The sequence below is a fragment of the Ceratotherium simum genome, chromosome 9 (assembly GCF_057802395.1).
Source record: "Ceratotherium simum simum isolate JZ-2026a chromosome 9, ASM5780239v1, whole genome shotgun sequence".
Classification (NCBI taxonomy): Eukaryota; Metazoa; Chordata; class Mammalia; order Perissodactyla; family Rhinocerotidae; genus Ceratotherium; species Ceratotherium simum.
Window position 1 is genome coordinate 49138063 of NC_141908.1, and position 20854 is coordinate 49158916.

The 20854-nt window shown below is 43.5% G+C and overlaps 1 protein-coding gene across 5 annotated transcripts in view; it reads right to left on the reverse strand.

Annotated features, from left to right (window-relative positions):
* Positions 1-14349: 14349 nt before the first annotated feature.
* Positions 14350-20854, reverse strand: part of LRP2 (LDL receptor related protein 2) — a 203479-nt gene continuing 196974 nt past the window's right edge. For all 5 annotated transcript variants that reach the window (XM_087435357.1, XM_087435356.1, XM_087435355.1 and 2 more), the window contains 3 exons: positions 19344-19469; positions 16088-16159; positions 14350-15905 (listed from right to left, as the gene is read on the reverse strand). In XM_087435357.1, coding sequence (XP_087291483.1) covers positions 15744-15905; positions 16088-16159; positions 19344-19469 — 360 coding nt within the window. In that variant the 3' untranslated portion in view covers positions 14350-15743. The remainder of the gene's footprint in view (positions 15906-16087; positions 16160-19343; positions 19470-20854) is intronic.

Here is a 20854-nt window from a genome sequence, read left to right on the forward strand (position 1 = left end):
TGTGGCCTTTCAAAGCTAGGCTCTTGGCAACAGCCTTTGAAATAGCTGAGGGCTGGCAACACAGGTTTGATATGAATATGCAAATAAGAATCCTCAAGTCTCCCACTTCATGCTTTGGGATCTTTTAAAAAATTCGGCCACTAACCATGACTAACAAAAATAAAGGAGAAAGAAAAAGTGGTCTGACCTTCACTTGGTTTCTCTCACTGACCTCCTTGTGCTGGAGCCAAAGCACTTTTCAGACCAGGGAGAAAGATGGCTGGGGTCTTAACGAGGAGCTGGGACCACTAAGTACTAAAGACATTTTCACCCCCCTCTCTAACAAAAGCCTTGGAATGGGTAAATAGGCACTACTCAGTTCTGTCAATCAACCTCCACTGCTCTATTTTTATTGCTACTAAGATGTATAAAAAGCTAATGTTTGCTGCAAAGCCCCCATCAACGTATTCAGGGAATCATGGGGAGGCTTAATGAGTAATGTCTGTAAACTTGCCAGGCCGCTAATTGTGCGTATCATTTCCTTATAGTCTCTCCAGCCTGTCACTCTGGGCCCCATAATCACTTTGGCTTCCATACTTCTTCCTTTGTTTGCCTGCTCCCTGGAGATGGGCCTGCAGGGAGGCATCTCCGAGACAGGCACGTCTCTATAACAAGATGTGACAACAAGTTTGGGGAATTCACTGGCTAAACGTAATTATAAAATAGAATTTTGCATCATTATCCGTTGTTTTTCTGAGACATGAGCGGGAGTGGTAAGGTTCTCCCGGCCCCACCGCTCTGAGGACAGGGTCGGGCACACAGCAGGTGTGGACTGACTGACTGACCCACCCTGCAGTGGGGGATGGGACACATTTAAATAAAGCTTGAATCTACTGTCAAACCAAACCTAAACAAACAGCTGAATGGTGAAGAAACAAAAAAAGCTTGTTTAGTCCTTAGAAGACGAATTACACCCATGTTCTAAATTCCTGGCACCCTTTGTGAGGAATCAGAGTTTTGGGACACTTCTTTGCCTTGCTATTATCTGTGAGTGGGGAATTTCAGGTTTTTGCCACAAAGATAGAGTCATGAGGTATAGGGTGGAGGACAGGCAAAGACTATATTTTATCTGTTAGTGCAGAACCTGGAAGAGGTGGCCTTACTGTCAAGTGGAACGTGATGCCATACTAACATGGATAAAAAGCAACCCTCCCAGGCCCCACCTCTGCAGGCTGGTGGAATATCACTGCCATGTCCCCAACCCACACCCACCCTTCCAGCTACTTCTCCAGCTCCTGGTCCCTAATTCTCCTCCTGGTTTTGATAAGTGACCTTGCCTTTGGTGTGAAACACACTTAGGCACCTGCTGCTTCTGTGGTCACCGACCCTACACAGAAACCTTCTCTGAGGCTTCAACATCTATTAACGTTTCTTGGATTTTATCTCCTTGTTGAGATGGGGACAGGAATTAGGAATCACATTTTTTTAGATGGGAAAAGTGAGGCCCAGGGACCACAAATGACCTTCTCAGGGGCACAGGGTATCAGAGCAGCACTGAACATCCTGGTCTCCCTCTCCAGCCCGGTGGGCCACAGTTGTCTCCTGATTGAAGGGTTGTGCCCATGTGCTTATTGCCCTTGGCCTTTGTCCTTTTGCTTCCCCTGCAGATCCCCTGAGTCACCTCAGGGCCTTCCAGCCTCCACTGGGCAGTAGACGCAAAGCGGCTCTTCTGGCAACTCTCCTTGATGCGGTGGGGGCAAGGGTATGAGTAAGGCGGAAACCACTTGTTAAGGTTAAGTTTAGGAATTACCTTTTAACTTCTCTGATGCAGTTTTCCCCCTCAGCCTTCATTATTGGGATTAATAGGGAGATGCTGGCATATTTTTTGAAGATAATCTAATATTTCATAATCTGTGAATGGAACCGCCTTGTTCTAGAGAACTTAATGTCCAGATAGCCCATTGGAAGCTCTGCTGCATTGGGTCAACTTCCAACGATGTTCCATTTTTTTTCCTAATCCTTTGGCAACAATTCCTAGCATTCTTACTGTGGGCAGGGAGAGGAGCAGGAGGCGGGGGAAGGGATCTGGCTAGCCTTTGGGTGAAACTTTTGTCAAATTAGTTTGCTGTTGCTAATAAGGGGAGGCAGGAACTAAATGTAAACAAATATACTTTATGTACCCTGTTTGGTCCATTAACGTTTGTACCCATCTGGCCAGCTCCTCATATTCCTCCTCTCTCTTCCTCATTAGAGGGAAGATGGGAGGAGACTCCAAGCTGAAATCCATAGGGTAAATCCCCAAATTTCAACAGTTGTGTATTCCAGAAGTCTCTTTTTAAGAGGAGCTCTAGTGCTGATACTAGCCAAGAAGGTTGCATTCAGGCAGGTGGGGTGGGGCTCTGGGTCATTCTGGTACCCAGGAGGCTGTGGACACCCATAGTCCTGCCTCACCACCCATGGGCTCCTTTCCCAGCACCCTGCATCCCTTTGAGTGACCCGTGGGTCCTTGGCTGCTGAAGAGTTATCTGGTCATCCTTCCCTACTTCCCAATCCTGACATGGCCCCAGTCTCAGCACTCCCACCTGAGAGGACCCCTCCCACAGCATGATAAATCTTCCGCGGGGTACCTAAAAAAGGACTTCCCTCTCTGGGTTTCTTTAACACCCCTACTGTTGCACATCTTACCTTGGACTTCTCTGCCCAGTTAACAAGCTTCTTTCCCCAGGCACGTGCCCCAGGCCCCCTTAGGAGCCCGGCTGGGAGAGAATATGAATGCTTAGATGGCCATTCAAGATGTTCCTTGCTGCTGAAACTCAGTTAGCCTCCGGACCAGCTGGTGCATCCGCATTCTCTCTTCAGGTTGAGTTCCTCCCCTACTGGAACACTTTCTAGAATGTTAAGGAGCAAAAGTATCTTTGGCCTCCAGTTTGTACTCCCTTCAATTTATTCCAGAATTTTCTGCCCCGGTGCTGACGGTCAGCCCCAGAGTCTACCTTCACTCTCCCTTAGGGGTCTGCAAGGTCTTTATTATGCAAACAGAACTCCTCAATCCCCTCCACCAAAAGCCAGTCCTGATTTGTCTGGATTCCACAATAGGGCACAGAATGGGTTTCATTCTGAGATCTACTCTATCAATCATCTGTTTGGAATTGAAAACAAATTTCTCATAGAAACAATGTATCAACTGGTGGTTCAGGTCCCTCTCCAGCTAGCAAGAGCCCATTGAACCCAAAATATGGCTCAGCTGTAGAACTAACTGTACTAGGCTCGGTTCTGCGATTTGCAAACAGAACTCACACAATCAGAATGTAGAAAAAAGAAAAAAAAAGTCTTTCTGCTTTCCTAGGTACAGGACCCGTTCTGGGAAAGTTCCTAAAACAAACAGAGCACATTGTGTCTTTGGCTTCCTTCCATCTCCCCCATGCGCCCCGTCCCCAGCACCTAACGGCCTCTCCTCAAGCAGCCCGGGATCCCTGCTGTTTGAAATCCCTCAACTTGGCATCCCACCCAGGCTGGCCTACCCCTCAGCAGGCTCCAGGAACCAACATTATACCTGCCACTCCAATCCCACAGTCCCCCTACGTAGACCTGCCCTCTCACTGAGTCATAAAAGGAAACCGGTGAAATCAACTCAAGCATAAGGGCTGACTGCGCGTTGGGCCTCCTATGAGTCTGCACAAGAACTCCTGGTGGATGTTCAGATGGGTAGGAAGCAGGGAGCAGGGACACATCCCTGGCAGAATAATATCAGCTGTGTTTCTATCAGAACCAGCTGTGCTCCAGGCCTTGTGCTAAATGGTCTGCCTACATCATTTATCAGCAAATATTTGAGCACCAAGAACAAGGATGTAAGCAGTAGGGTGATAGTACAAACGAAGCAAACGTCCTTGTCCCCATGGCGCTTCCATTCTTGTGCATCATCTCATTTGGTTTTCATAATAACCTAGGAGCCTGTTGCTGTCATATCTCCATTTTACTCAGCAAAAACCCTGAGGTGCCTAGAGGTTGAATAATGCACCACAAGAGAATGCAGGTTAACTATGAAACTAGGACTCCAGGCCAAGCTCTCTGTGATGCATGAGTCCGTCTTCACCAATCACTTGGGAGCCAGAGCGCCCCAATTCCCAGCCGCCCACCACAGATGGGCTCAAAACACTGGCCTCAATAGCCCAGGCTATTCTTGCTTTTGTCAGCCTCTTCCCTTTCTTGTCTTCTGAACTCACGACTCTCAAGAGGCCCCATATTTCCTCCCAAGCTGAGGGAAGGGTAGAGGGGACAGGAAGGCTGGGAGCGATGGATCATATGTGAGCTGGGGCTGTCTTGATGACCACAGCCTCCATGGATCTAATTAGAGGTTTTCTCAAGCCTCCTTGAAGCCTTAAGAACAGATAACTTTCAAAGGGTATAAGTTACCTTTGTTAACCATCTTGTTACCCTAAATGACCCTTTCCTAGTTAAAACCCTTCTAGCGTGTAATCATTATAAATTACTATATGCTTTCTGATTTTCTGGCCCTGATCCTGTGCGCATACCCCTGCTGAGGCACTCTGATAGCTTTGTTCTTAACAATCTTAACAAATTTTCCCAAGGAATAAGAAGGCCTCCAGGAAGAAGGAACATCTGTGGGATATTCATCATCACTGACAGAAGAAAAGAACAATGAGGGACCCTGGAGTCTGTCATGTCTGGAGGCTGACATTTCTAAACCCCCTCCTTACTGCCCATTTTCCCTATATAACTGCCTTAAGATTCTGTAATTCTTTAAGGTGCTGTTTTTTTTTTTGTTTTTTTTTTTGAGACATTAGTCTCCCATCTTCCGATTATGTCAGCTAATCAAATAAAAGCTTCCTTTCTCAGTCTCTAACTCAATGTAATTAATTGGCTCAGATCAAGGCAAGCAAAGTGAGCCCATTGTTTGGTAACAAGGGCTGAGACATTGTATAGGTAATTCCATCTTGAAATAAAACATTTAGAATAATAGATTCATCCAAAAGCTGTTTCCTGGAATTTGAAGAATTGGTATGTTTCATGCAAAAAATAAATTAAAAATATAAGTTCCCTTTGCAATTAAATGTGAGACATTCACACTCACTAGTCAATGAATTAAAGAAGCAAGTAGAGACACCTAGAAGGGCCAAGGTCCTCATGAGGTCTAAAAGTAGGCACATTAAGTCAAGACCAGCAGAGTCTCAACCATCCCTGCCCTTTCTAGAATTGAATATTTATTTTGTTCTTTAGGGTGACTCATTGTTCTTCAGAGACAAAAAAAGAGAAAAAAAAAAGCCTGGAATTTATTTCCTCTGGTAAGATTTGATCTCAGAGAAATGCCCTTTACATCTCCAAGAGCAGAATACCTCCCTTCTGCAATATAGAACTTTTGGTGCCACTTAACTCAGTTTTAAGTTCTGTATTCTCAGAAGACTATGGGCCATCTCCTTCCACTTAGAACAGCTATCACATGTGTAGTTCTGGTCAGCAAAAGTATTCTGACCCCGAAAAAGGACATCCACCTCATCCCTTCACCCCTACCAGGCCCCCCCTGCCCCACAGGGAGGTGCAAGCCTCTTCCCTCCTTGTCCCCTCAGCCTCCTTTTCCAGGCCAAGGCCAAAAGGCCCAATTTCATACTCCTCAAAGGCTGCCTCTGACAGCTTAGCTGGAGAACAAAACTAACGGAGACGAGGGATAGGGAAGTCAGAAGGTGAGGGAAGAGAGAGAGGAGGGTTAGGAACCTTCCTCTGGTGCTTACCCTTGGGTTGCCTGCTCTGTCAGGAAATCTGGCAAATGGAAGCCCGGGCCATTTTTATCTTTAGATTGATTCAAACTTTGTAACACAGTCCTGGCTGGGCAAATAGTTCTGCTTGTTCCATTCTGGCAAATCTAGTAAGCTAGGATATGGCGATAGCGTCAGATGGAAGTTGAAGACTGACCTAGTGGTCCTTTCAGATCCCTCTTTGATGCCTATGCACCCCTTCCCCAGCTGCTAAGGGCTCAAGGCTTTGACGGACTTGCCCTCAGCCAGTGTGCTGCCTCCCCAAGGTTATGGGGGTGTCCTATAGACTGAATGTTTGTCTCCCCAAAATTCATATGTGGAAACCTAATCCTTAATGTGATGGTATTTGGAGGTGGGGGCTTTGGGAGGTGATTAGGTCACGAGGGTGGAGCCCTTATGAATGGGATTAGTGCTCTTTTAAAAGAGGCCTCAGAGAACTCCTTTATCCCTTCTGCCATGTGAAGAGACAGCAAGAAGATGGCCATCTATCTATGAACCAAGAAGAGTGCCCTCACCAGATACTGAATCTGCCAGGGCCTTGATCTTGGACTTCCCAGCCTCCAGAACTGTGAGAAATGAATTTCTGCTGCCTATAAGCCAGCCCCAGTCTATGGTATTCTGTTAAATCAGCCCAAAGAGACTATCCCAGGGTGCTTGGTGGCCCATTCTTGGTTGATGTAGAGATCAAAGTCTTGGCCCTAGCCTCAATTAGGACCTTTCCCAGCTCCAGAGCATCCTGTAGGATTGGCTGAGGCCTCCACGGTGATTGCACCATAGTTCAACTTCTCCCTCTGCTTCATCCTGCCTTCCTCCCACCCATTCTTATAGAGGTATACATGGCTTTCCAGAAGATTCTTGAGGTCTCATAATATTGATATTTAGTTTCATAAAGGGATAGATCCAAGCATCTTGCATATATGTATATGAGAATGGATGAAGAAAGTCTTTTCTTCAACTCCTGCAACCTGTACATTAACTAAGTAGCAAGGCTATAGGTTGGCCGTCTACTGGGATCTTGAGAGAACTGCTGCTGCCATGGAAGTCTCTCCACCATGAACACAGTTATGCTACAGCACCTGGACTTGAGGGTGACCCTGCCTGGAGTTAGGTGGGTATTAGCAGGCAGCACAGAGCATTCCCTACTTTCTATGGATTGCTTCAGTGGGGAAAGCCACTGTCTGGGGTCCAGCCTTCACTGACTCTCCCCAGTTGGCTTCACAAAGGACACCCACTGGATTGTGAGATTTCAGAAGCAGATGGGAGCTTTGAGGCTATTCCACCCAGTGATTTCCAACCTAGAGTCCACAGACTTTTAAAGAGCAGAAATGGAGCTCTTCGAGTTACTTTCAATATTTTTAAACAATTGAAATGATGTACTTACCCTTTAACAGCATGAGCTAACAGGTTTGTCAATACCAGTAAGTCAGTTTATTTGTTAATTCAACAAATTCGTTAAGTGCCTAGTAGGTGTTAGATCCTGAAAATACGGAGATGAATAAGGTAGAAGAGTTGCTGGCCCTCACGGAAGCTCACGTTCTGAAGGGAGAGAGATAAAACTAAGAGAACAGATAGACTTATTCCATAAAAGATGGTGGCTAGGATGAAGAAAGAAAAATAATCAGTAATGTGACACAAAAACAGAGTGGAAACTGCTGTAGGCAAAGTGGACAGGCAGGACCTCACTGAAACTGATAACTGACTTGACTTAATTAATTACAAATGGAAAGCAAAGCAATTGTTATTCAATAAAGACAAATCTTTTGATAAATGATATTTTTCAAAGCAAAGGCCGCATGGAATTAATAGAAGGGGTCTACCTTTATGAAAAATTTTAAAATACTGATCTTCAATCCCCCGTTTAAAAAATACAAAAACAAGGGCCGGTCCCATGGCTTAGCTGTTAAGTGCACGCCCTCCACTACTGGCAGCCCAGGTTCGGATCCCGGGCGCACACCGACGCACCGCTTCTCCGGCTATGCTGAGGCCGCGTCCCACATATAGCAACTAGAAGGATGTGCAACTATGACATACAACTATCTACTGGGGCTTTGGGGAGAAAAAGGGGGGCAAAAAAAGGAGGAGGATTGGCAATAGATGTTAGCTCAGGGCTGGTCTTCCTCAGCAAAAAGAGGAGGATTGGCATGGATGTTAGCTCAGGGCTGATCTTCCTCACAAAAAAAAAAAAAAATACAAAAAATGGGCAACTTGTTGAGATCACATCACTAATTTTTGGCCAACCTGGAATAAGACTTGGGTCTCCCCCTCCCTAGAACAGGGCTCTTTCCATTACATCATGCCTCAAATCCCAGAGATGACCCAGAAAGCAGTAAGGACCCTGGTTGGAGATGTGGCTCTGGGTTGAAGCCTCCTGGGTTCAAAGCCTAGCTCTGATTTGGGGCAAGCCGTTCTAACTCTGTGCCTCAGTTTCCTCCTCCACAAAATGGGCATGCTAATAACCATAGTCCTTCAGGTTGCTGTACACTCCAAATGAGATACTATGTGCAGAACCCTAAATGCAGAATATCATACAGTAACTGCTCAGTAGACATGAGCTATTATAGGCCTGGTTCCAATGGAGCCTGGTCTCAAAAGGCCAGAAACCAGAGTGGTTTCACAAGTGGCTCTTAGCAGCCCTGTTCTGCACACGAGCACTGTTAAATTTAGGGATTAAGTGGCACAGGAGGGGTGGAGCACCTCTACCTGCATCCAGAGAAACTTTTAGTAATGGCTCATTTTCTTTCAGTAATCTTTTGGGAACAGCATGAGGTTAACTCCTCAGAGGTCTTTTAAATAACATCTGACCATTCTATACAATTAAGAGCCTTTATAAGTCCCAGGAACTTAGAAGAAAAAAGTCAAGGTATAAATTTAAATGGCACCTTACAGTGACCAGAGTAACATCACACCATTAACCCTCCTAAATGATCCTGTGAGGGAGGCAGGATAAATATGTGCCCGTGAGATCAGAGATCAGTCATCTTTCACTGGAGGCACAGGATTCGATGGGAGGATTTCTTTCTTGCCTGAGCCTTTAACTTCTCTCTATTAATTTACTTACCTAACATTTATTCAGCACATATTAAGCACCAGGTTCACTGGTAGGGCCTATGGATATAGGAGAGAAAGCTAGTTATTGTCCCTGAAACACTCACACAAGGTAGGAGAGAGACAAGGAAAAGGACGATTAAAATGTGTGACAGGAATAGAATGGAGGTGAACTTAGAAGGTCCATGCGAGTGCAGCAAAAGGGTGTGCATCCCGCTTGATTAAAGAAAGACCCACCCAGGAAATTACAATAAGATTTAGGATAGAGTTAGCTGTCTGAGCTGTTGAGCTCCACCATCCGTTTTGAGGCAGAGCTCAGAAAAGTCACTGGACTGTAACTTCCTTTCACATTTTTCTGCTGCTCGGTTTCCCAGGAACGAGTCGCCTTGCATGGTCGGACACAGTAGGAGGCGAGCCACTAATATTCAGCCTGTCCTGACAGATTTATTTCTCCACAGACTAAATCAGAGCGTTGGTTCATTGCACATTTAAATGCTAATGACTCATGTAAAGAAAAGGTTAATGCTGGTTGGCACAGCTAGTTGGGCTGGCTTGGCCCTTCACAGGGGGAGAAGCCAGCACCCAGCTGGGGAAGGAGCACCCGAAGAGCCAGTCCAGCACAAGGAGGTCCCTCGTGTGACCAAAGCCCTCTCCTCCAAGGGATCTTGTTAAATCACATTAGTGTTAACTGAAGGTAACATGGTAACGCACAAGGGCCAGAGTTGATTTATCTGCCTCAGTAGAATACAAGTCACCAAAGGCTTCCTTTGTACAGGAAGTTTTGATAGGAGTTAGGAAAGATTTTAAGACTAGGAAGCTGTTGGGCACGAAGGGCAGGGTAGAACAGGGGTGGAGAGGGAGTTCAGTCTGGTGGGTTCGGTAGGACAACCTATGTTGGAACTCAGTGTGGCATAATGGTGCAGAGTGCAGACCAAATTAGGGTCCTGGATCCAACACTTTGTGCAAGTTATTTAATCTCTCTCACCTCAGTTTGCTCATCTGTAAAATGGGGATGATAATAATCTATGTCATAGGTTTGTTTCAAGGATTAAATGAGTTAATACCTGAAAGTGCTTAGAAGAGGTGTTGGTGCATAGGAAACATTCAGTAAATACCTGCTATTGTTGTTGTTTTTGTGAGACAGTATAGGTCACTGAGAATCCACAGAATTAAAATGGGGGAAGTAAAGGCAAATTTTTCCTAGGTCATGATCTTGTGCCAAAGCATGTTGTATTATGCTTTATAATTTACAAAGCATCTTCCTGTCTATTATCTCAGTTTTCTGATCTGTAAAATGGTAAAAACAGTACTTCCCATATAAGGCTTCCAGGAGGATTCAATGAGGTACTTCACATCAAGTACTCGGTAAAGGTTAGCTGTTACTATTCCCTGGTACCTAGTAGATGCTCATTCAATATCTGTTGAGTGAATGAATAAGTATTATCCTCACGAGACCCCTATGGAGTTTATGATCTCCATTTTTTTTAGATAAGGAGCTGAAGTTTAGAGAAACTCAACAGCTTGGGTAAGGTCAGCCAGCTAATTAGGCTCCAACTCTTGTTCACTCTCTAATACATCAAAGCTGACTCCTAAACCAGGACTTGGTGGCCATTTGCTTCAACTCTTCACATTGGTGTCTTCACACTCTAAACACCAGAGCCTTGACCCATTCCGAGAAGTAACTCACGTGGCAATGATAGCTGACTACAGCATTTCCTGCTGGGCGGGGCTGAGTTGAGCTGTGTTTCCTGCCATCTTTTCATGGGCTCTCACACAGTCAGATATTAGAAGGAAATACTGTGCCTCAGTGATTTTCAAACCCATGACAGGCAGCCTTATAAGGCCATCATGGAAAAACAAAAACAAAAAAAGGCCCCAGATACCAGACTGATGATTAAAAATTAAAATTTAAAATTTTATGTTATGTCTATTTTACCACAATTAAAAAATAAAAAATAGGGCCAGCCCGGTGGTGCAAGCAGTTAAGTGCGTGCGCTCCGCTGTGGCTGCCCGGGGTTCACCGGTTCGGATCCCAGGCACACACCAACACACCGCTTGTCAAGCCATGCTCTGGCGGTGTCCCATATAAAGTGGAGGAAGATGGGCATGGATGTTAGCCCAGGGCCAGTCTTCCCTAGCAAAAAAAAAAAAAAAAAAAAGGAGGATTGGCAGATGTTAGCTGAGGGCTGATCTTCCTCACAAAAAATAAAAAATAAATTCAAGTTTAACTTTCAAAGAATGGAAAGTCCTGATTCATGTACTTTACCTCTGGGTTCATTTGTTCTTTAACTCAGAGACCATTCATGGGCCTAGCATGTCATCACAAGTCTGCAGGAGGCCATTTGTTCTCCACAGGTGACTGCCTGCTCCTCCAGCCAGCCTCACTCTCTGACTAGGGGCCCTTCATGTGCCTCAGGAAACTCAGTGTGGGCTGGGGCCCCGTGAAAGTCTCCTGTGGCCTTGGATCTATAAACCATCCCGGCGTAGCAACTTTCAGCCCTGAAATTGACAGGCAGCCTTTCAGATACTTCAAAGAAAGGATTTCCTAAAATGCGTCTCTCTGATACTTACCTAGAGAGGACAGCATTTGAGGATAAAAATTAAGATGCTATAATTGAATCTGCCTTCTTTGAAGTTGCTATAACAAGCTTAGAACTTACTGAAACAGCTGCCTGGAGTTTGAAATGAAATTCCAGATGAAGACTGAAGTAGAGATAAATCATTGAACCACAGCACTTGAAAGCTAAAGGAGAACTTAGAGATAACCTTTTCCAGCCCCTTCACTTTCCAGATAAAGCTGCTAATCTGCAGGGAGGTGAAATGACTTACCCAAGGTCACGTGGCCGGTTAGAGCTCCGCTCTCTCCAGGAGAAGCGCTACTTGCTGGTGTGACAGGAGTCTGTCAGCCATTTACACGAGGCCAAAGGCAGATACATGGACTCCCCCGCCCAAAGCCTAGGCAACTACCACCATACTGTGGGTAACCATTTTCTGTGCTGCTAGTGAAGCCTCCACTGCCCTCCACCAAATGTATCTGGTCCCTTTAAGATTTGGAAAATATCAGCAAAGCACTGCGCCAAGAACAGCTCGAGATTACTTGTCTTCTAAAATGGAAGTATTGCTCTCAAATGCTTTATTCTTAGAAGTTGCCCAAAAATAAAAACAGAAAAGCTCAACAAATGAAGACATAGAAGCAATAAATATACAATTGCACTCTTGGAAATAGACTGCATCCTACCTGTCTCACAGTAAATGTCTCTTTAGTGTCAGGAAGTCCCAGGACTTGCCAAAGTCTCTTATTCCCCCGACCCTTGAAAGGCATCCTGAGGAAGTTACAGCCACAATGGGGCGAAGGGAAACTAACAAACGTAACGAAAGAAAAGTCTCGTGGAGTTGAGTCTGGAAACATGGGAAAAGATAAGAGGAATAAATTCCTACATCAACTTGCTCTTTGTCAGCCAAGGTCTGGGTGCTAGACACTGGGAATTTTGTGGAAGGCCCTACCCCTGGCTTGTTGGAACAAGAAATGTGGCTCTGTGCCCCGCGCTGTGACCTGAATATGTACTTTACCTTTCTCCACCTTTGTTTCCCATCTTTCATATTCAGGGGTATTTATTGCTTTCCTATCACCCTTAAAGGACAATCTAATGAGACCCAGCATTTTATCATCTCTACTCTAGCCTCATTACAGACAAGGTACATGCATTCTTCCAAAGATATGTGATTCTTCTTCTATCTTTTGGACAAAATCTTGAACATCCCATAACATCCTTAACTAAAAAAAAAATTAAAGATTAGCCACTTCTACTTAGATTTGTAGTTCTAAGCCTGGCTGCACATTAAAATCACCCAAGAAGCTTTTAAAAATACATTTCCTTTTTTTAAAAACCTCCTCCTTGCCCCTCCACTTAATAAACAATGATAATGTGGCCACTACTGATTGAGGGCTTACTCTGAGCCAGGCATTGGGCTGCACACACTCTTTACATACATTTTCACACTGGACTCTCACAGCCAATCTCCCTATTTTATAGAAGCAGCAGCTGAGGCTCAGAGATTAACAGCAGGAGGACGGCCTAGTCCCTATCATGAAAGTAATTGGTTGGGTAATTGCCTTTGTCGACCTAAATAAAGAGGTAAACTGAGGCAAGCTCAAAAAGACAGGTTTATTTGGGAATAGCAGAAGAATTGCAATTCAGGACAAGCAAACTGTAGCAAGACACAGGGCTCTTTCTAGGACGCCTGGGAAAGCCTGTGCATCTCTAACCAACTTCCTCAGAATGCTCCCTGACCCTAGGGCCTAACTAATTCTTGATCATCTTTGAGCTAGCCTGAGATATTCCACCTCAAAAAGCAAATAATAGTGGTCTTTTCCCAATTCAGAGGAAAAAAACAAGTTAATGGATGGAATTCTCAATTGAAAGCCCTTCTCTCACATATTTTCCTAAAACCCATGGTCTCTGCGTCCATTTGTCTGCAACTGAGTGCTGGTAGACCACAGAGTGCATAAATAAATCAATAGTTAAAAAGATCAACAGGAAACCCTGGAAACAGACAACACTGTGATTTGACAGCTTGCTATGGGCGCATCTGCCTGGGTTGTGATTGTGTATTGTGCAGTATAAAGATGCTCTGCTAGTAAAACTGTTCCTGCTTCACGTGATGAAATGATGAGCATCATCAGCTTTTCAGTCCTGTAAATAGCACCCTGTCTTTCGGGTGTTCTTCCACCTGGCAGAACTTCCGAACAGCTGCTCAGGCTGTAGAGAGCGAGGCAGGGACAGAACCGGGGCTGGGAGAGCCTACCAGGAGGGTGACGTGTGACTCTCACCCTCCAGTTCCCAAGCGTCCCCGTACACAGGAGAGGAGGGGACACAGCAGCAGACTTTCTGATTCCTTTCTGGGGCAGACTCAGAAATGAAGCTAAGCAGGAAACTAATTCTCATACAAGAAACTCCCCTATTGAGCTTAAGGCCCAAGACAAATATCACAGGTGGAAAGTACAAGCATTCCCAAGCACAGCTTATCCTGGCTCCCTTTCACTCCTGGTATTCACACTTTATGTTGCCTGATACAGCTCACATATCCCAGAGTCAGGACATCAGAATACACCCCAGTGAAGCTCAAATCCTGGTTCTGAACAAAACCCTCTCCAGCTGTGGCCATCCTCACTGTCTTCTGTCTCCACATGAGCAGCTCCACGGTCCCTCAGCAGTGGCTTCTTAAGCTAAGCTCTGGAACACAATTAGATCCAAAATGGGGAATCTGGCTGAGGGCCTAGGGTGTAAGGAAGGAAAAGGGGAAGTGGAAATTGACATTGAAAGGCAATTAAGGGAGCTGCCCACCCAGAGTTCAGGTGGGAACCTAAAGGAGGTTACTCTTCTCTCTGAGATCACCCCGCCGGCCCATCAGGGCTGAGTGTGCTGTAAATTCCTTCCCACTTCCCCGAACCCTGGGCATCCTTGGTTCCCAGATTGCCTAGTATTCCAAGCCCCAAGCTCAGCACAGTAACATACAACTGATTCATGACCCGGGCTTCAGAAACACACGGAAGTCTGATAAAATACACATTTATTAGAAATTTTTCAGCAGCATCATTTCCGTTTGCTTTTCTAATCAAAGTACATTTCAAAGTAATTACAATAAGCACTCAAAATACGAGCAACAAATATTTTGAGAACTCAGGAATAAAATAATCAGTAGTACAGGTTTCATTCATCCATCCATCCGTTCATTCATTGTTTTAAAAATGTGCAATATTAGCACAGAGAGACAGGAATGCTGCTTAGTATGGAATTGTATATTCCCGCATGGTTCCCGTGGAGACTATACCAACTATTCAAGAAAAGAGCTAGGCTCTACAGGACGTTCTGATACAAATGTACAGATTTAGCCAAAAGACCTAAAAAAGGCTCAATAAGAATGGTTTCCCTTTCTATTCATGTTTGACTTAGGAAATAAATAGTCATTATAATGATATTTTCACACAGAAACAAAAACCCAATTGAGGCTTTGCTTAACCAGTGTTTGTTGTGCACCTTACATTATGAAGACACAGATTTGGTTTTAGTAATTCAGCTACCGAGCTCCAGTTTCTAGGATAGGTGACCACCTGAGATACCAGGCAAGGACATAAGTTGCCCTGTGGCCCATCAAGCAAAAGAGTTCATTCGATTAAATACAAACTCTTTGCAAGACACTTGCACTTAATGACATGGTGTGTTCTCACAGACATTGCAAATAACAATGTTGACTTGACAGCTAGTGAGATAACACACAGGAAGCAGAATGCTCTATTTAGACAACACAAACATGTAGAAGGGTGAGGTTGAATTGCTTTTTCTACCTTCTGCATTATCTGAGGCATCTACAGTCAAGTCCAGAAGTCTATACAGCACACAGTGCTCCTATCAATATGCCTATTAATCGGGTTACATGTCATAGTGAACCTTAATTAAGTGCTGATGTCTAAACATGGACCCAAGAGTGGGGCCTGAATTCCTTTCCTGGGAAATTCTATAGGAAACATGAGTGGTGCCTCTTCGTTAGACACGGCTAAAGGCCCCTCGTTAATTCCTTTTCTCATTGGATCATTTACTGTAATGATCACCGACCAATTCAGCAGATTCTTTTATTAGCAAATTTAATGATGTGATAATCTTTCCAAAATTTACAAATGTACAATATATTTATAGCCTTACCTTCAGATAGCTTCAGTGCAAAGATATACATATAGTACATTGTGATAATTATTTGTAAAAATATGAGATGGCATAAGTAAAAAAAAAAGACACACAAGGTATAGTTTCCACAGACACTTCCAGCTACAGGTGAACAGGGAAAATATATTTTTTTTATAAAGTACTGAATGTTAACTTTTTTCATCTGGTCGTAAAAAATATATGTGCAAAAGTGTGTTTCTAATTATTCCCTAAATAGCTGGCATAGCTATACCTCAGAGTCTTCTCTAACAAGGTTGGCAGTGTCTTTAAAAGTGTCTTCCGTTGCAGTGTAGGCTGGAGTTGAGCCTCTTTTGGGAGGGATTTCAGCAGGGAGAGAAGGTGATGGAGGTGGGGCCACAGCAGTACTTTCCTTCTGGTCACTGTCCATCTAAGACCACAACAAAACATGAATCAGCCATTTATTCCCCCAATACGACTAGAAACAGTCGTGTGTGAAGAAGACGCATCTTTGCCAGTTTGCTCAGAATAATCTGAGTGCATGTTCAATTTAGTGAGGCAAGTTATTTCTAAGAAAGAACGCTGGTGCTAAGAAAAAGTGTTAAAAATTACCTCTGCATAGATTGGGTTTTCAAAGTTGGTAGTTTGTTTCGGTTTTCGTTTGAAGATATTCCATTTTGTTGCCTAAATGAAAAAGAAGAAACAGAAAACCTTCAGGAATGGAACTTTTTTGTGGGTTTCTACCCCTCTGTCTAGGTTTTAAATTTTTTTCTTACTGAAGGAAAAAGCAATTTGGGACCCGGGACTTGTGACTCAGCCCACGTGGTAAAGTTTTCACTTCTTCTGAGGGTCCCTGAACAGTAACTGAAACTCTGTGGGTGATTTTAATAATTTCAAAATGCTCCTTAATTTGAAATTTATAGTTTAGAGACTCTGTACCCATAGTATCTGGAAGCTTTGACAGAAACAGGTAAGAGATTTCTCCAGAGGCTGCCTAAAAATGCGAGGAAAAAGCCAGATTGTAAGTCTCATTTCCTAAAATGACATCTTGATCCTTGGTCAACTCAAGATACCCCTTCTCCCTTCATTATTTCCTCCTGTAATCCTCATCATAATAATAGTGACAACAAAAACAACTAACATTTATGGAGTGCTTACTATGTGTCAGGGACTATATTCTAAGAGTCTTACAATTTTCTGATTTAATCTTCCCAACAACTCTGTGAGGTAGGTGCTCTTATTATCTCTATTTTACAGATGAAGAAACTGAGTCACAGCAAGATTATATAAGTAAATTGTAGGTAGAAGAGTAGGCAGTGACTATAGGACTCAGGGGCCACAAACTGAAGAGCCCAAAGAGAAATCACCCTAGACTATGGTGGGTGGTGGCATGAACTTCTCTTGCCACCTTTCTAAGACAACATTTGTGTGAGTGTGCATGCTCATATGTGTGATGGGAGAAGAAGGACTTAGTAAAAGTTGCCCAGGGTGGCAGTGCTGCCACAGCTCAGGCTGCCAGATGGAAACCTGGCAGGAGACAAAGGAATAGATAGTCTACTCCAGCAGGTAGCTGAGATAGCCCACATGTTTTATGGGGTATCTCTTGCTCTGCGAAAGTAGGGGGCCAACATGTAAAGGAGTGGGGAGCACATGACTACAGGAGAAGTAGAGGAGGCCATTCTCTTTAACCCATATTTAAGTGAGCACCTACTCTGTACATGGCCACCACCAAGGGGGAGAGGAAGACATTCAGGTCAGAGGCCGACCTCTGGAAGCTTATACTCAAATGGGGAAGGCCAAAACTCTTAAAGGTCATTGCTTCAGTATGGAATGGCTACTTGGAGTTAAGCAATTATTAATAAGAGAAATGGTGGTGACTTTCATTTTATCTCCTTGGGAAATCCAATGCATTTCAATGAGACTTTTGGAAATGATAGAACTAAGTCACAGGAGTTTATGTTCTTAACTTTGAGTCCTTTGAGCAGATTCACTGATGAAAGACAAATCTGTGAGACTCCTTGGCACAATAATGTCAACTTGGGGTGATCCTAACCAAGTGCATCTACTGCTTTAAGCCACACCAGCTGTTATCTCAGTGCCCAGGAGGCAATGGATATGGGAAGATCCTTGGAGACATAGGGAGGATAAACCTTAGAGGGTCTCAGCCCCAAATGATTAAAAAAAGTAAGAGCAAGAACCGACGTACTGCGAAGATGGAGATGAGAAAGAAAGGGACTATAGGTGGTGAAGATCCACTCCCATTTGAAAGTTTTTCAGTGCCCATTTTGTTTCTAATGACTGATGTTAAGGTCAGAGGTTGCAGCATCCCCACCACATTCCTCTTCCTGCTCAGGCCGGGAGAGAGCCCTGTCTAGGGAAGAGGATCACTAGACTTGAAATGGACTGAGAAAAAAGTGTCAAGGATACAAAACAAATCTGGCACTATCTTGGAGTTGAGCCAGACTTGGGGAACCGAATATGTCACATTCAAGTATTCTAGTGTCTGTGGAAAATTAATCTTCAAAATCCATTTTCTAAGGTAGCTTAAAGAAAAAAAATTAGTCTCTTGAAAAATATGAAACTGAAAATTCCTTTCTAAGACAACATTTGTGTGAGTGTGCATGCTCATATGTGTGATGGGAGAAGAAGGACTTAGTAAATGGAATATGAAAAGGTAGACAAAGAGACCTTTGGTATAAGCTCTTCTCATTAGCCTCAATTTAGTTCAACTTTTATTTTGACCCAAACAAGCAGAACAGAGGCACTGAAAATCCAACATGACTTCCAAGTTAACTTTGCAGATACCAATTCTGTTTATAGATTAGCAATTTGAGAAATAAGGATTGTATAAATGGTAAGATTTCGAACTACCCTTAGACATTTGTTTCTTTATATTACTTCACAGAAAGAGTCAAAGAACCTTAACACTGAGACACCCCAGCTCCTACTCTTCTCAACTGGGAGTGTGTGAGTGCGAGGGGGATGATTTCTGGGATCACAATGCATTGGAGGAGACACTACTGAATATTAACATGTCCTGCAATGCATAGGATAGTTTATACCACAAAGAACTGCCCCACCCATTCTAGCACCCAGAGGTAAAATAGTTTGCCCAGAAGCAAACAGCTAGATCTTGAATAGCTTCATATGTGTCCATTAAAACTAGTGATATATTATCCATCAATACAGCTTTATATCAAATTTATTTATTGAATGTCTCTCTGTAGAACAAATAGTCTACAGAGGGGCCTGCAGGCATGGTAGAGAAGTTCTATTTAGTGGCCTTTTTTTTCTTTTAATCTCCATCATTAAATATTGTGCCTGGCGCGTGAAGGCAATAATGGTTAAACAGTTAGACAGATGATGAATGGACAGAAAGAGGGATAGATGAAGAGCATGTGAATTAGTGCCATCTAGTGGTGAACATAGGTAGCAGCAGTAGAGCTAAGAACAACACACATTATCTAAGAGAACCAAGGTATACACTGTAGAAAAACTGCATTACCCACAGAAGGGAAGGGTCTTCTACGTGTATCCTTGACATAGTGAGCTCTTTATTCACATGAAGTCATTCTTGCAAATTAAACGCCACTGGTCTGAAGAGGCTGAAGAAATTTGTTGCCCTTCTTTTCCGCATGGTCTCCCATGTCACAAAGAATATCATTCCCAACACAATGTTAGAACGTAGCTTTGTTTGGCAGAAAGTTTTTCAATTTACGATTTTTTAAATTATCTTTATTAACTACCTACACACTTGGGGATCTATGAGCTTATCGGGGTGCTTCCTAGTTTGCCTAGGATTAATAAACCCAGCAATACCCAAGTCCTTTCCAAATGCCATAACATTTCAGTAGTCAACCACTGTTACCTGAGTTCCATCAGCACTCGGGGAAGTCGGCTGTGTGTCTGGAACTATCTCAGAAGGGATTACGGGACTTCCATAGTTCTTGTTATCCACATTTCCAGTTACAGTCACCTTTGTGCATATTGAAGGCTGTTTTGAAATAATTTGGTAATAAATAAATTTGCTACAAAGTTTCTTATCAACTCTTTTGTCCTGTTTACCACCTTGCTCTCTCACAGACACGGTCAGGCATCCATTTTTATTGTATGAGACCCACCCGGTAGCCCAGGACTAAACACCACTCCCATCTCCCCAAAATCAGAAGCACCAACGACTAAGTCATCTTTCTCCTGCCTTAATCCTGGGAGGCAAAAAAAACCCTCACTGGTCACTCTCTCACTTAGTAATAGCACTTTCCACTGTGTTCTCTAAGTCCCCTTACTCCCACTGTTGACCATATTTTTGGATAAAAGGGTCTCTGGTTGTATATTGGCAGCCAAATCCTAGAAGAACAGCATGAATGATTCCCAAACTCACTGGTAAATTGAGAATCATATCTTTGGATATTCAGAATAAAATTAATAATTTCAGAGGACTGCTTAAAAGAGGTTGAATTAATACTCCTCTAGACATTTTCTGTAACATTCATAGCATTCCAAGGTTCCCTCTTAAGCCCAAATTACAATAGATATATAATTAATAAATTACAGGGTAGAAATTCACTCTTTTTCCTATACGTCCTGAGAAATGTGTCATTAGGCGATTTCATCATTATACAAACCTCATAGAGTGTACTGAAGGGGAACAAAATTTGCCACCCCAAAATGTGTCTCTAACATGAGGATTATTTTAGGCTGACTATTATTAAGGAAAAAAAACTCAGAAAGTTTTTCTTGTTACCTCCCCCTTCACTGCCTAAAAGAATTCAGATTAAAAAAAGCTGTCTCAGGAAGCAAGCTATCACTTTATCATAACGTGAACTAGGTGGGAGACAGAGAGGAACCTAGAAAAGCCTGTTTGCTGGGCTTCCCTCTGTGTTATTCTGTTTCTGTGTGGCCAAACAGTTGTTTTCCAAACGTTTGCTTTTTTTCCCCCTACCTGTGAATTGCCTTCCTTCCCTTTGAAGTCCTTGCCTCTCCCCACCCCCAGCATCATCTTTTGTCTTTAGCTGAGGATGGTGTTTAAGGTGAGGACTTTGACCATTTTGGTGAGTTACTCAGTTTTCCTGGGTTTCTCCCACGTATACATGTTATTAATCATTTGTTTGTTTTTCTCCTGTTAATCTGTCTCATGTCAATTGAATTCTTAGACCAACCAGAAGAACCCAGGAGGGTAGAGGAAAATTTCTTCCTCCCCTACAGTACTTACACAAACCTAGGTATAGCCTACAACACATCTAGGCTCTATGGTACTGCCCTTATGAGACCACCATTGTATATGCGGTCCATCACTGACTGAAACGTCATTATGCAGCACATGACTGTATTTTTACATTCACCACTTCATTTCTTCTCAAACTTGGATATGTCCTTATA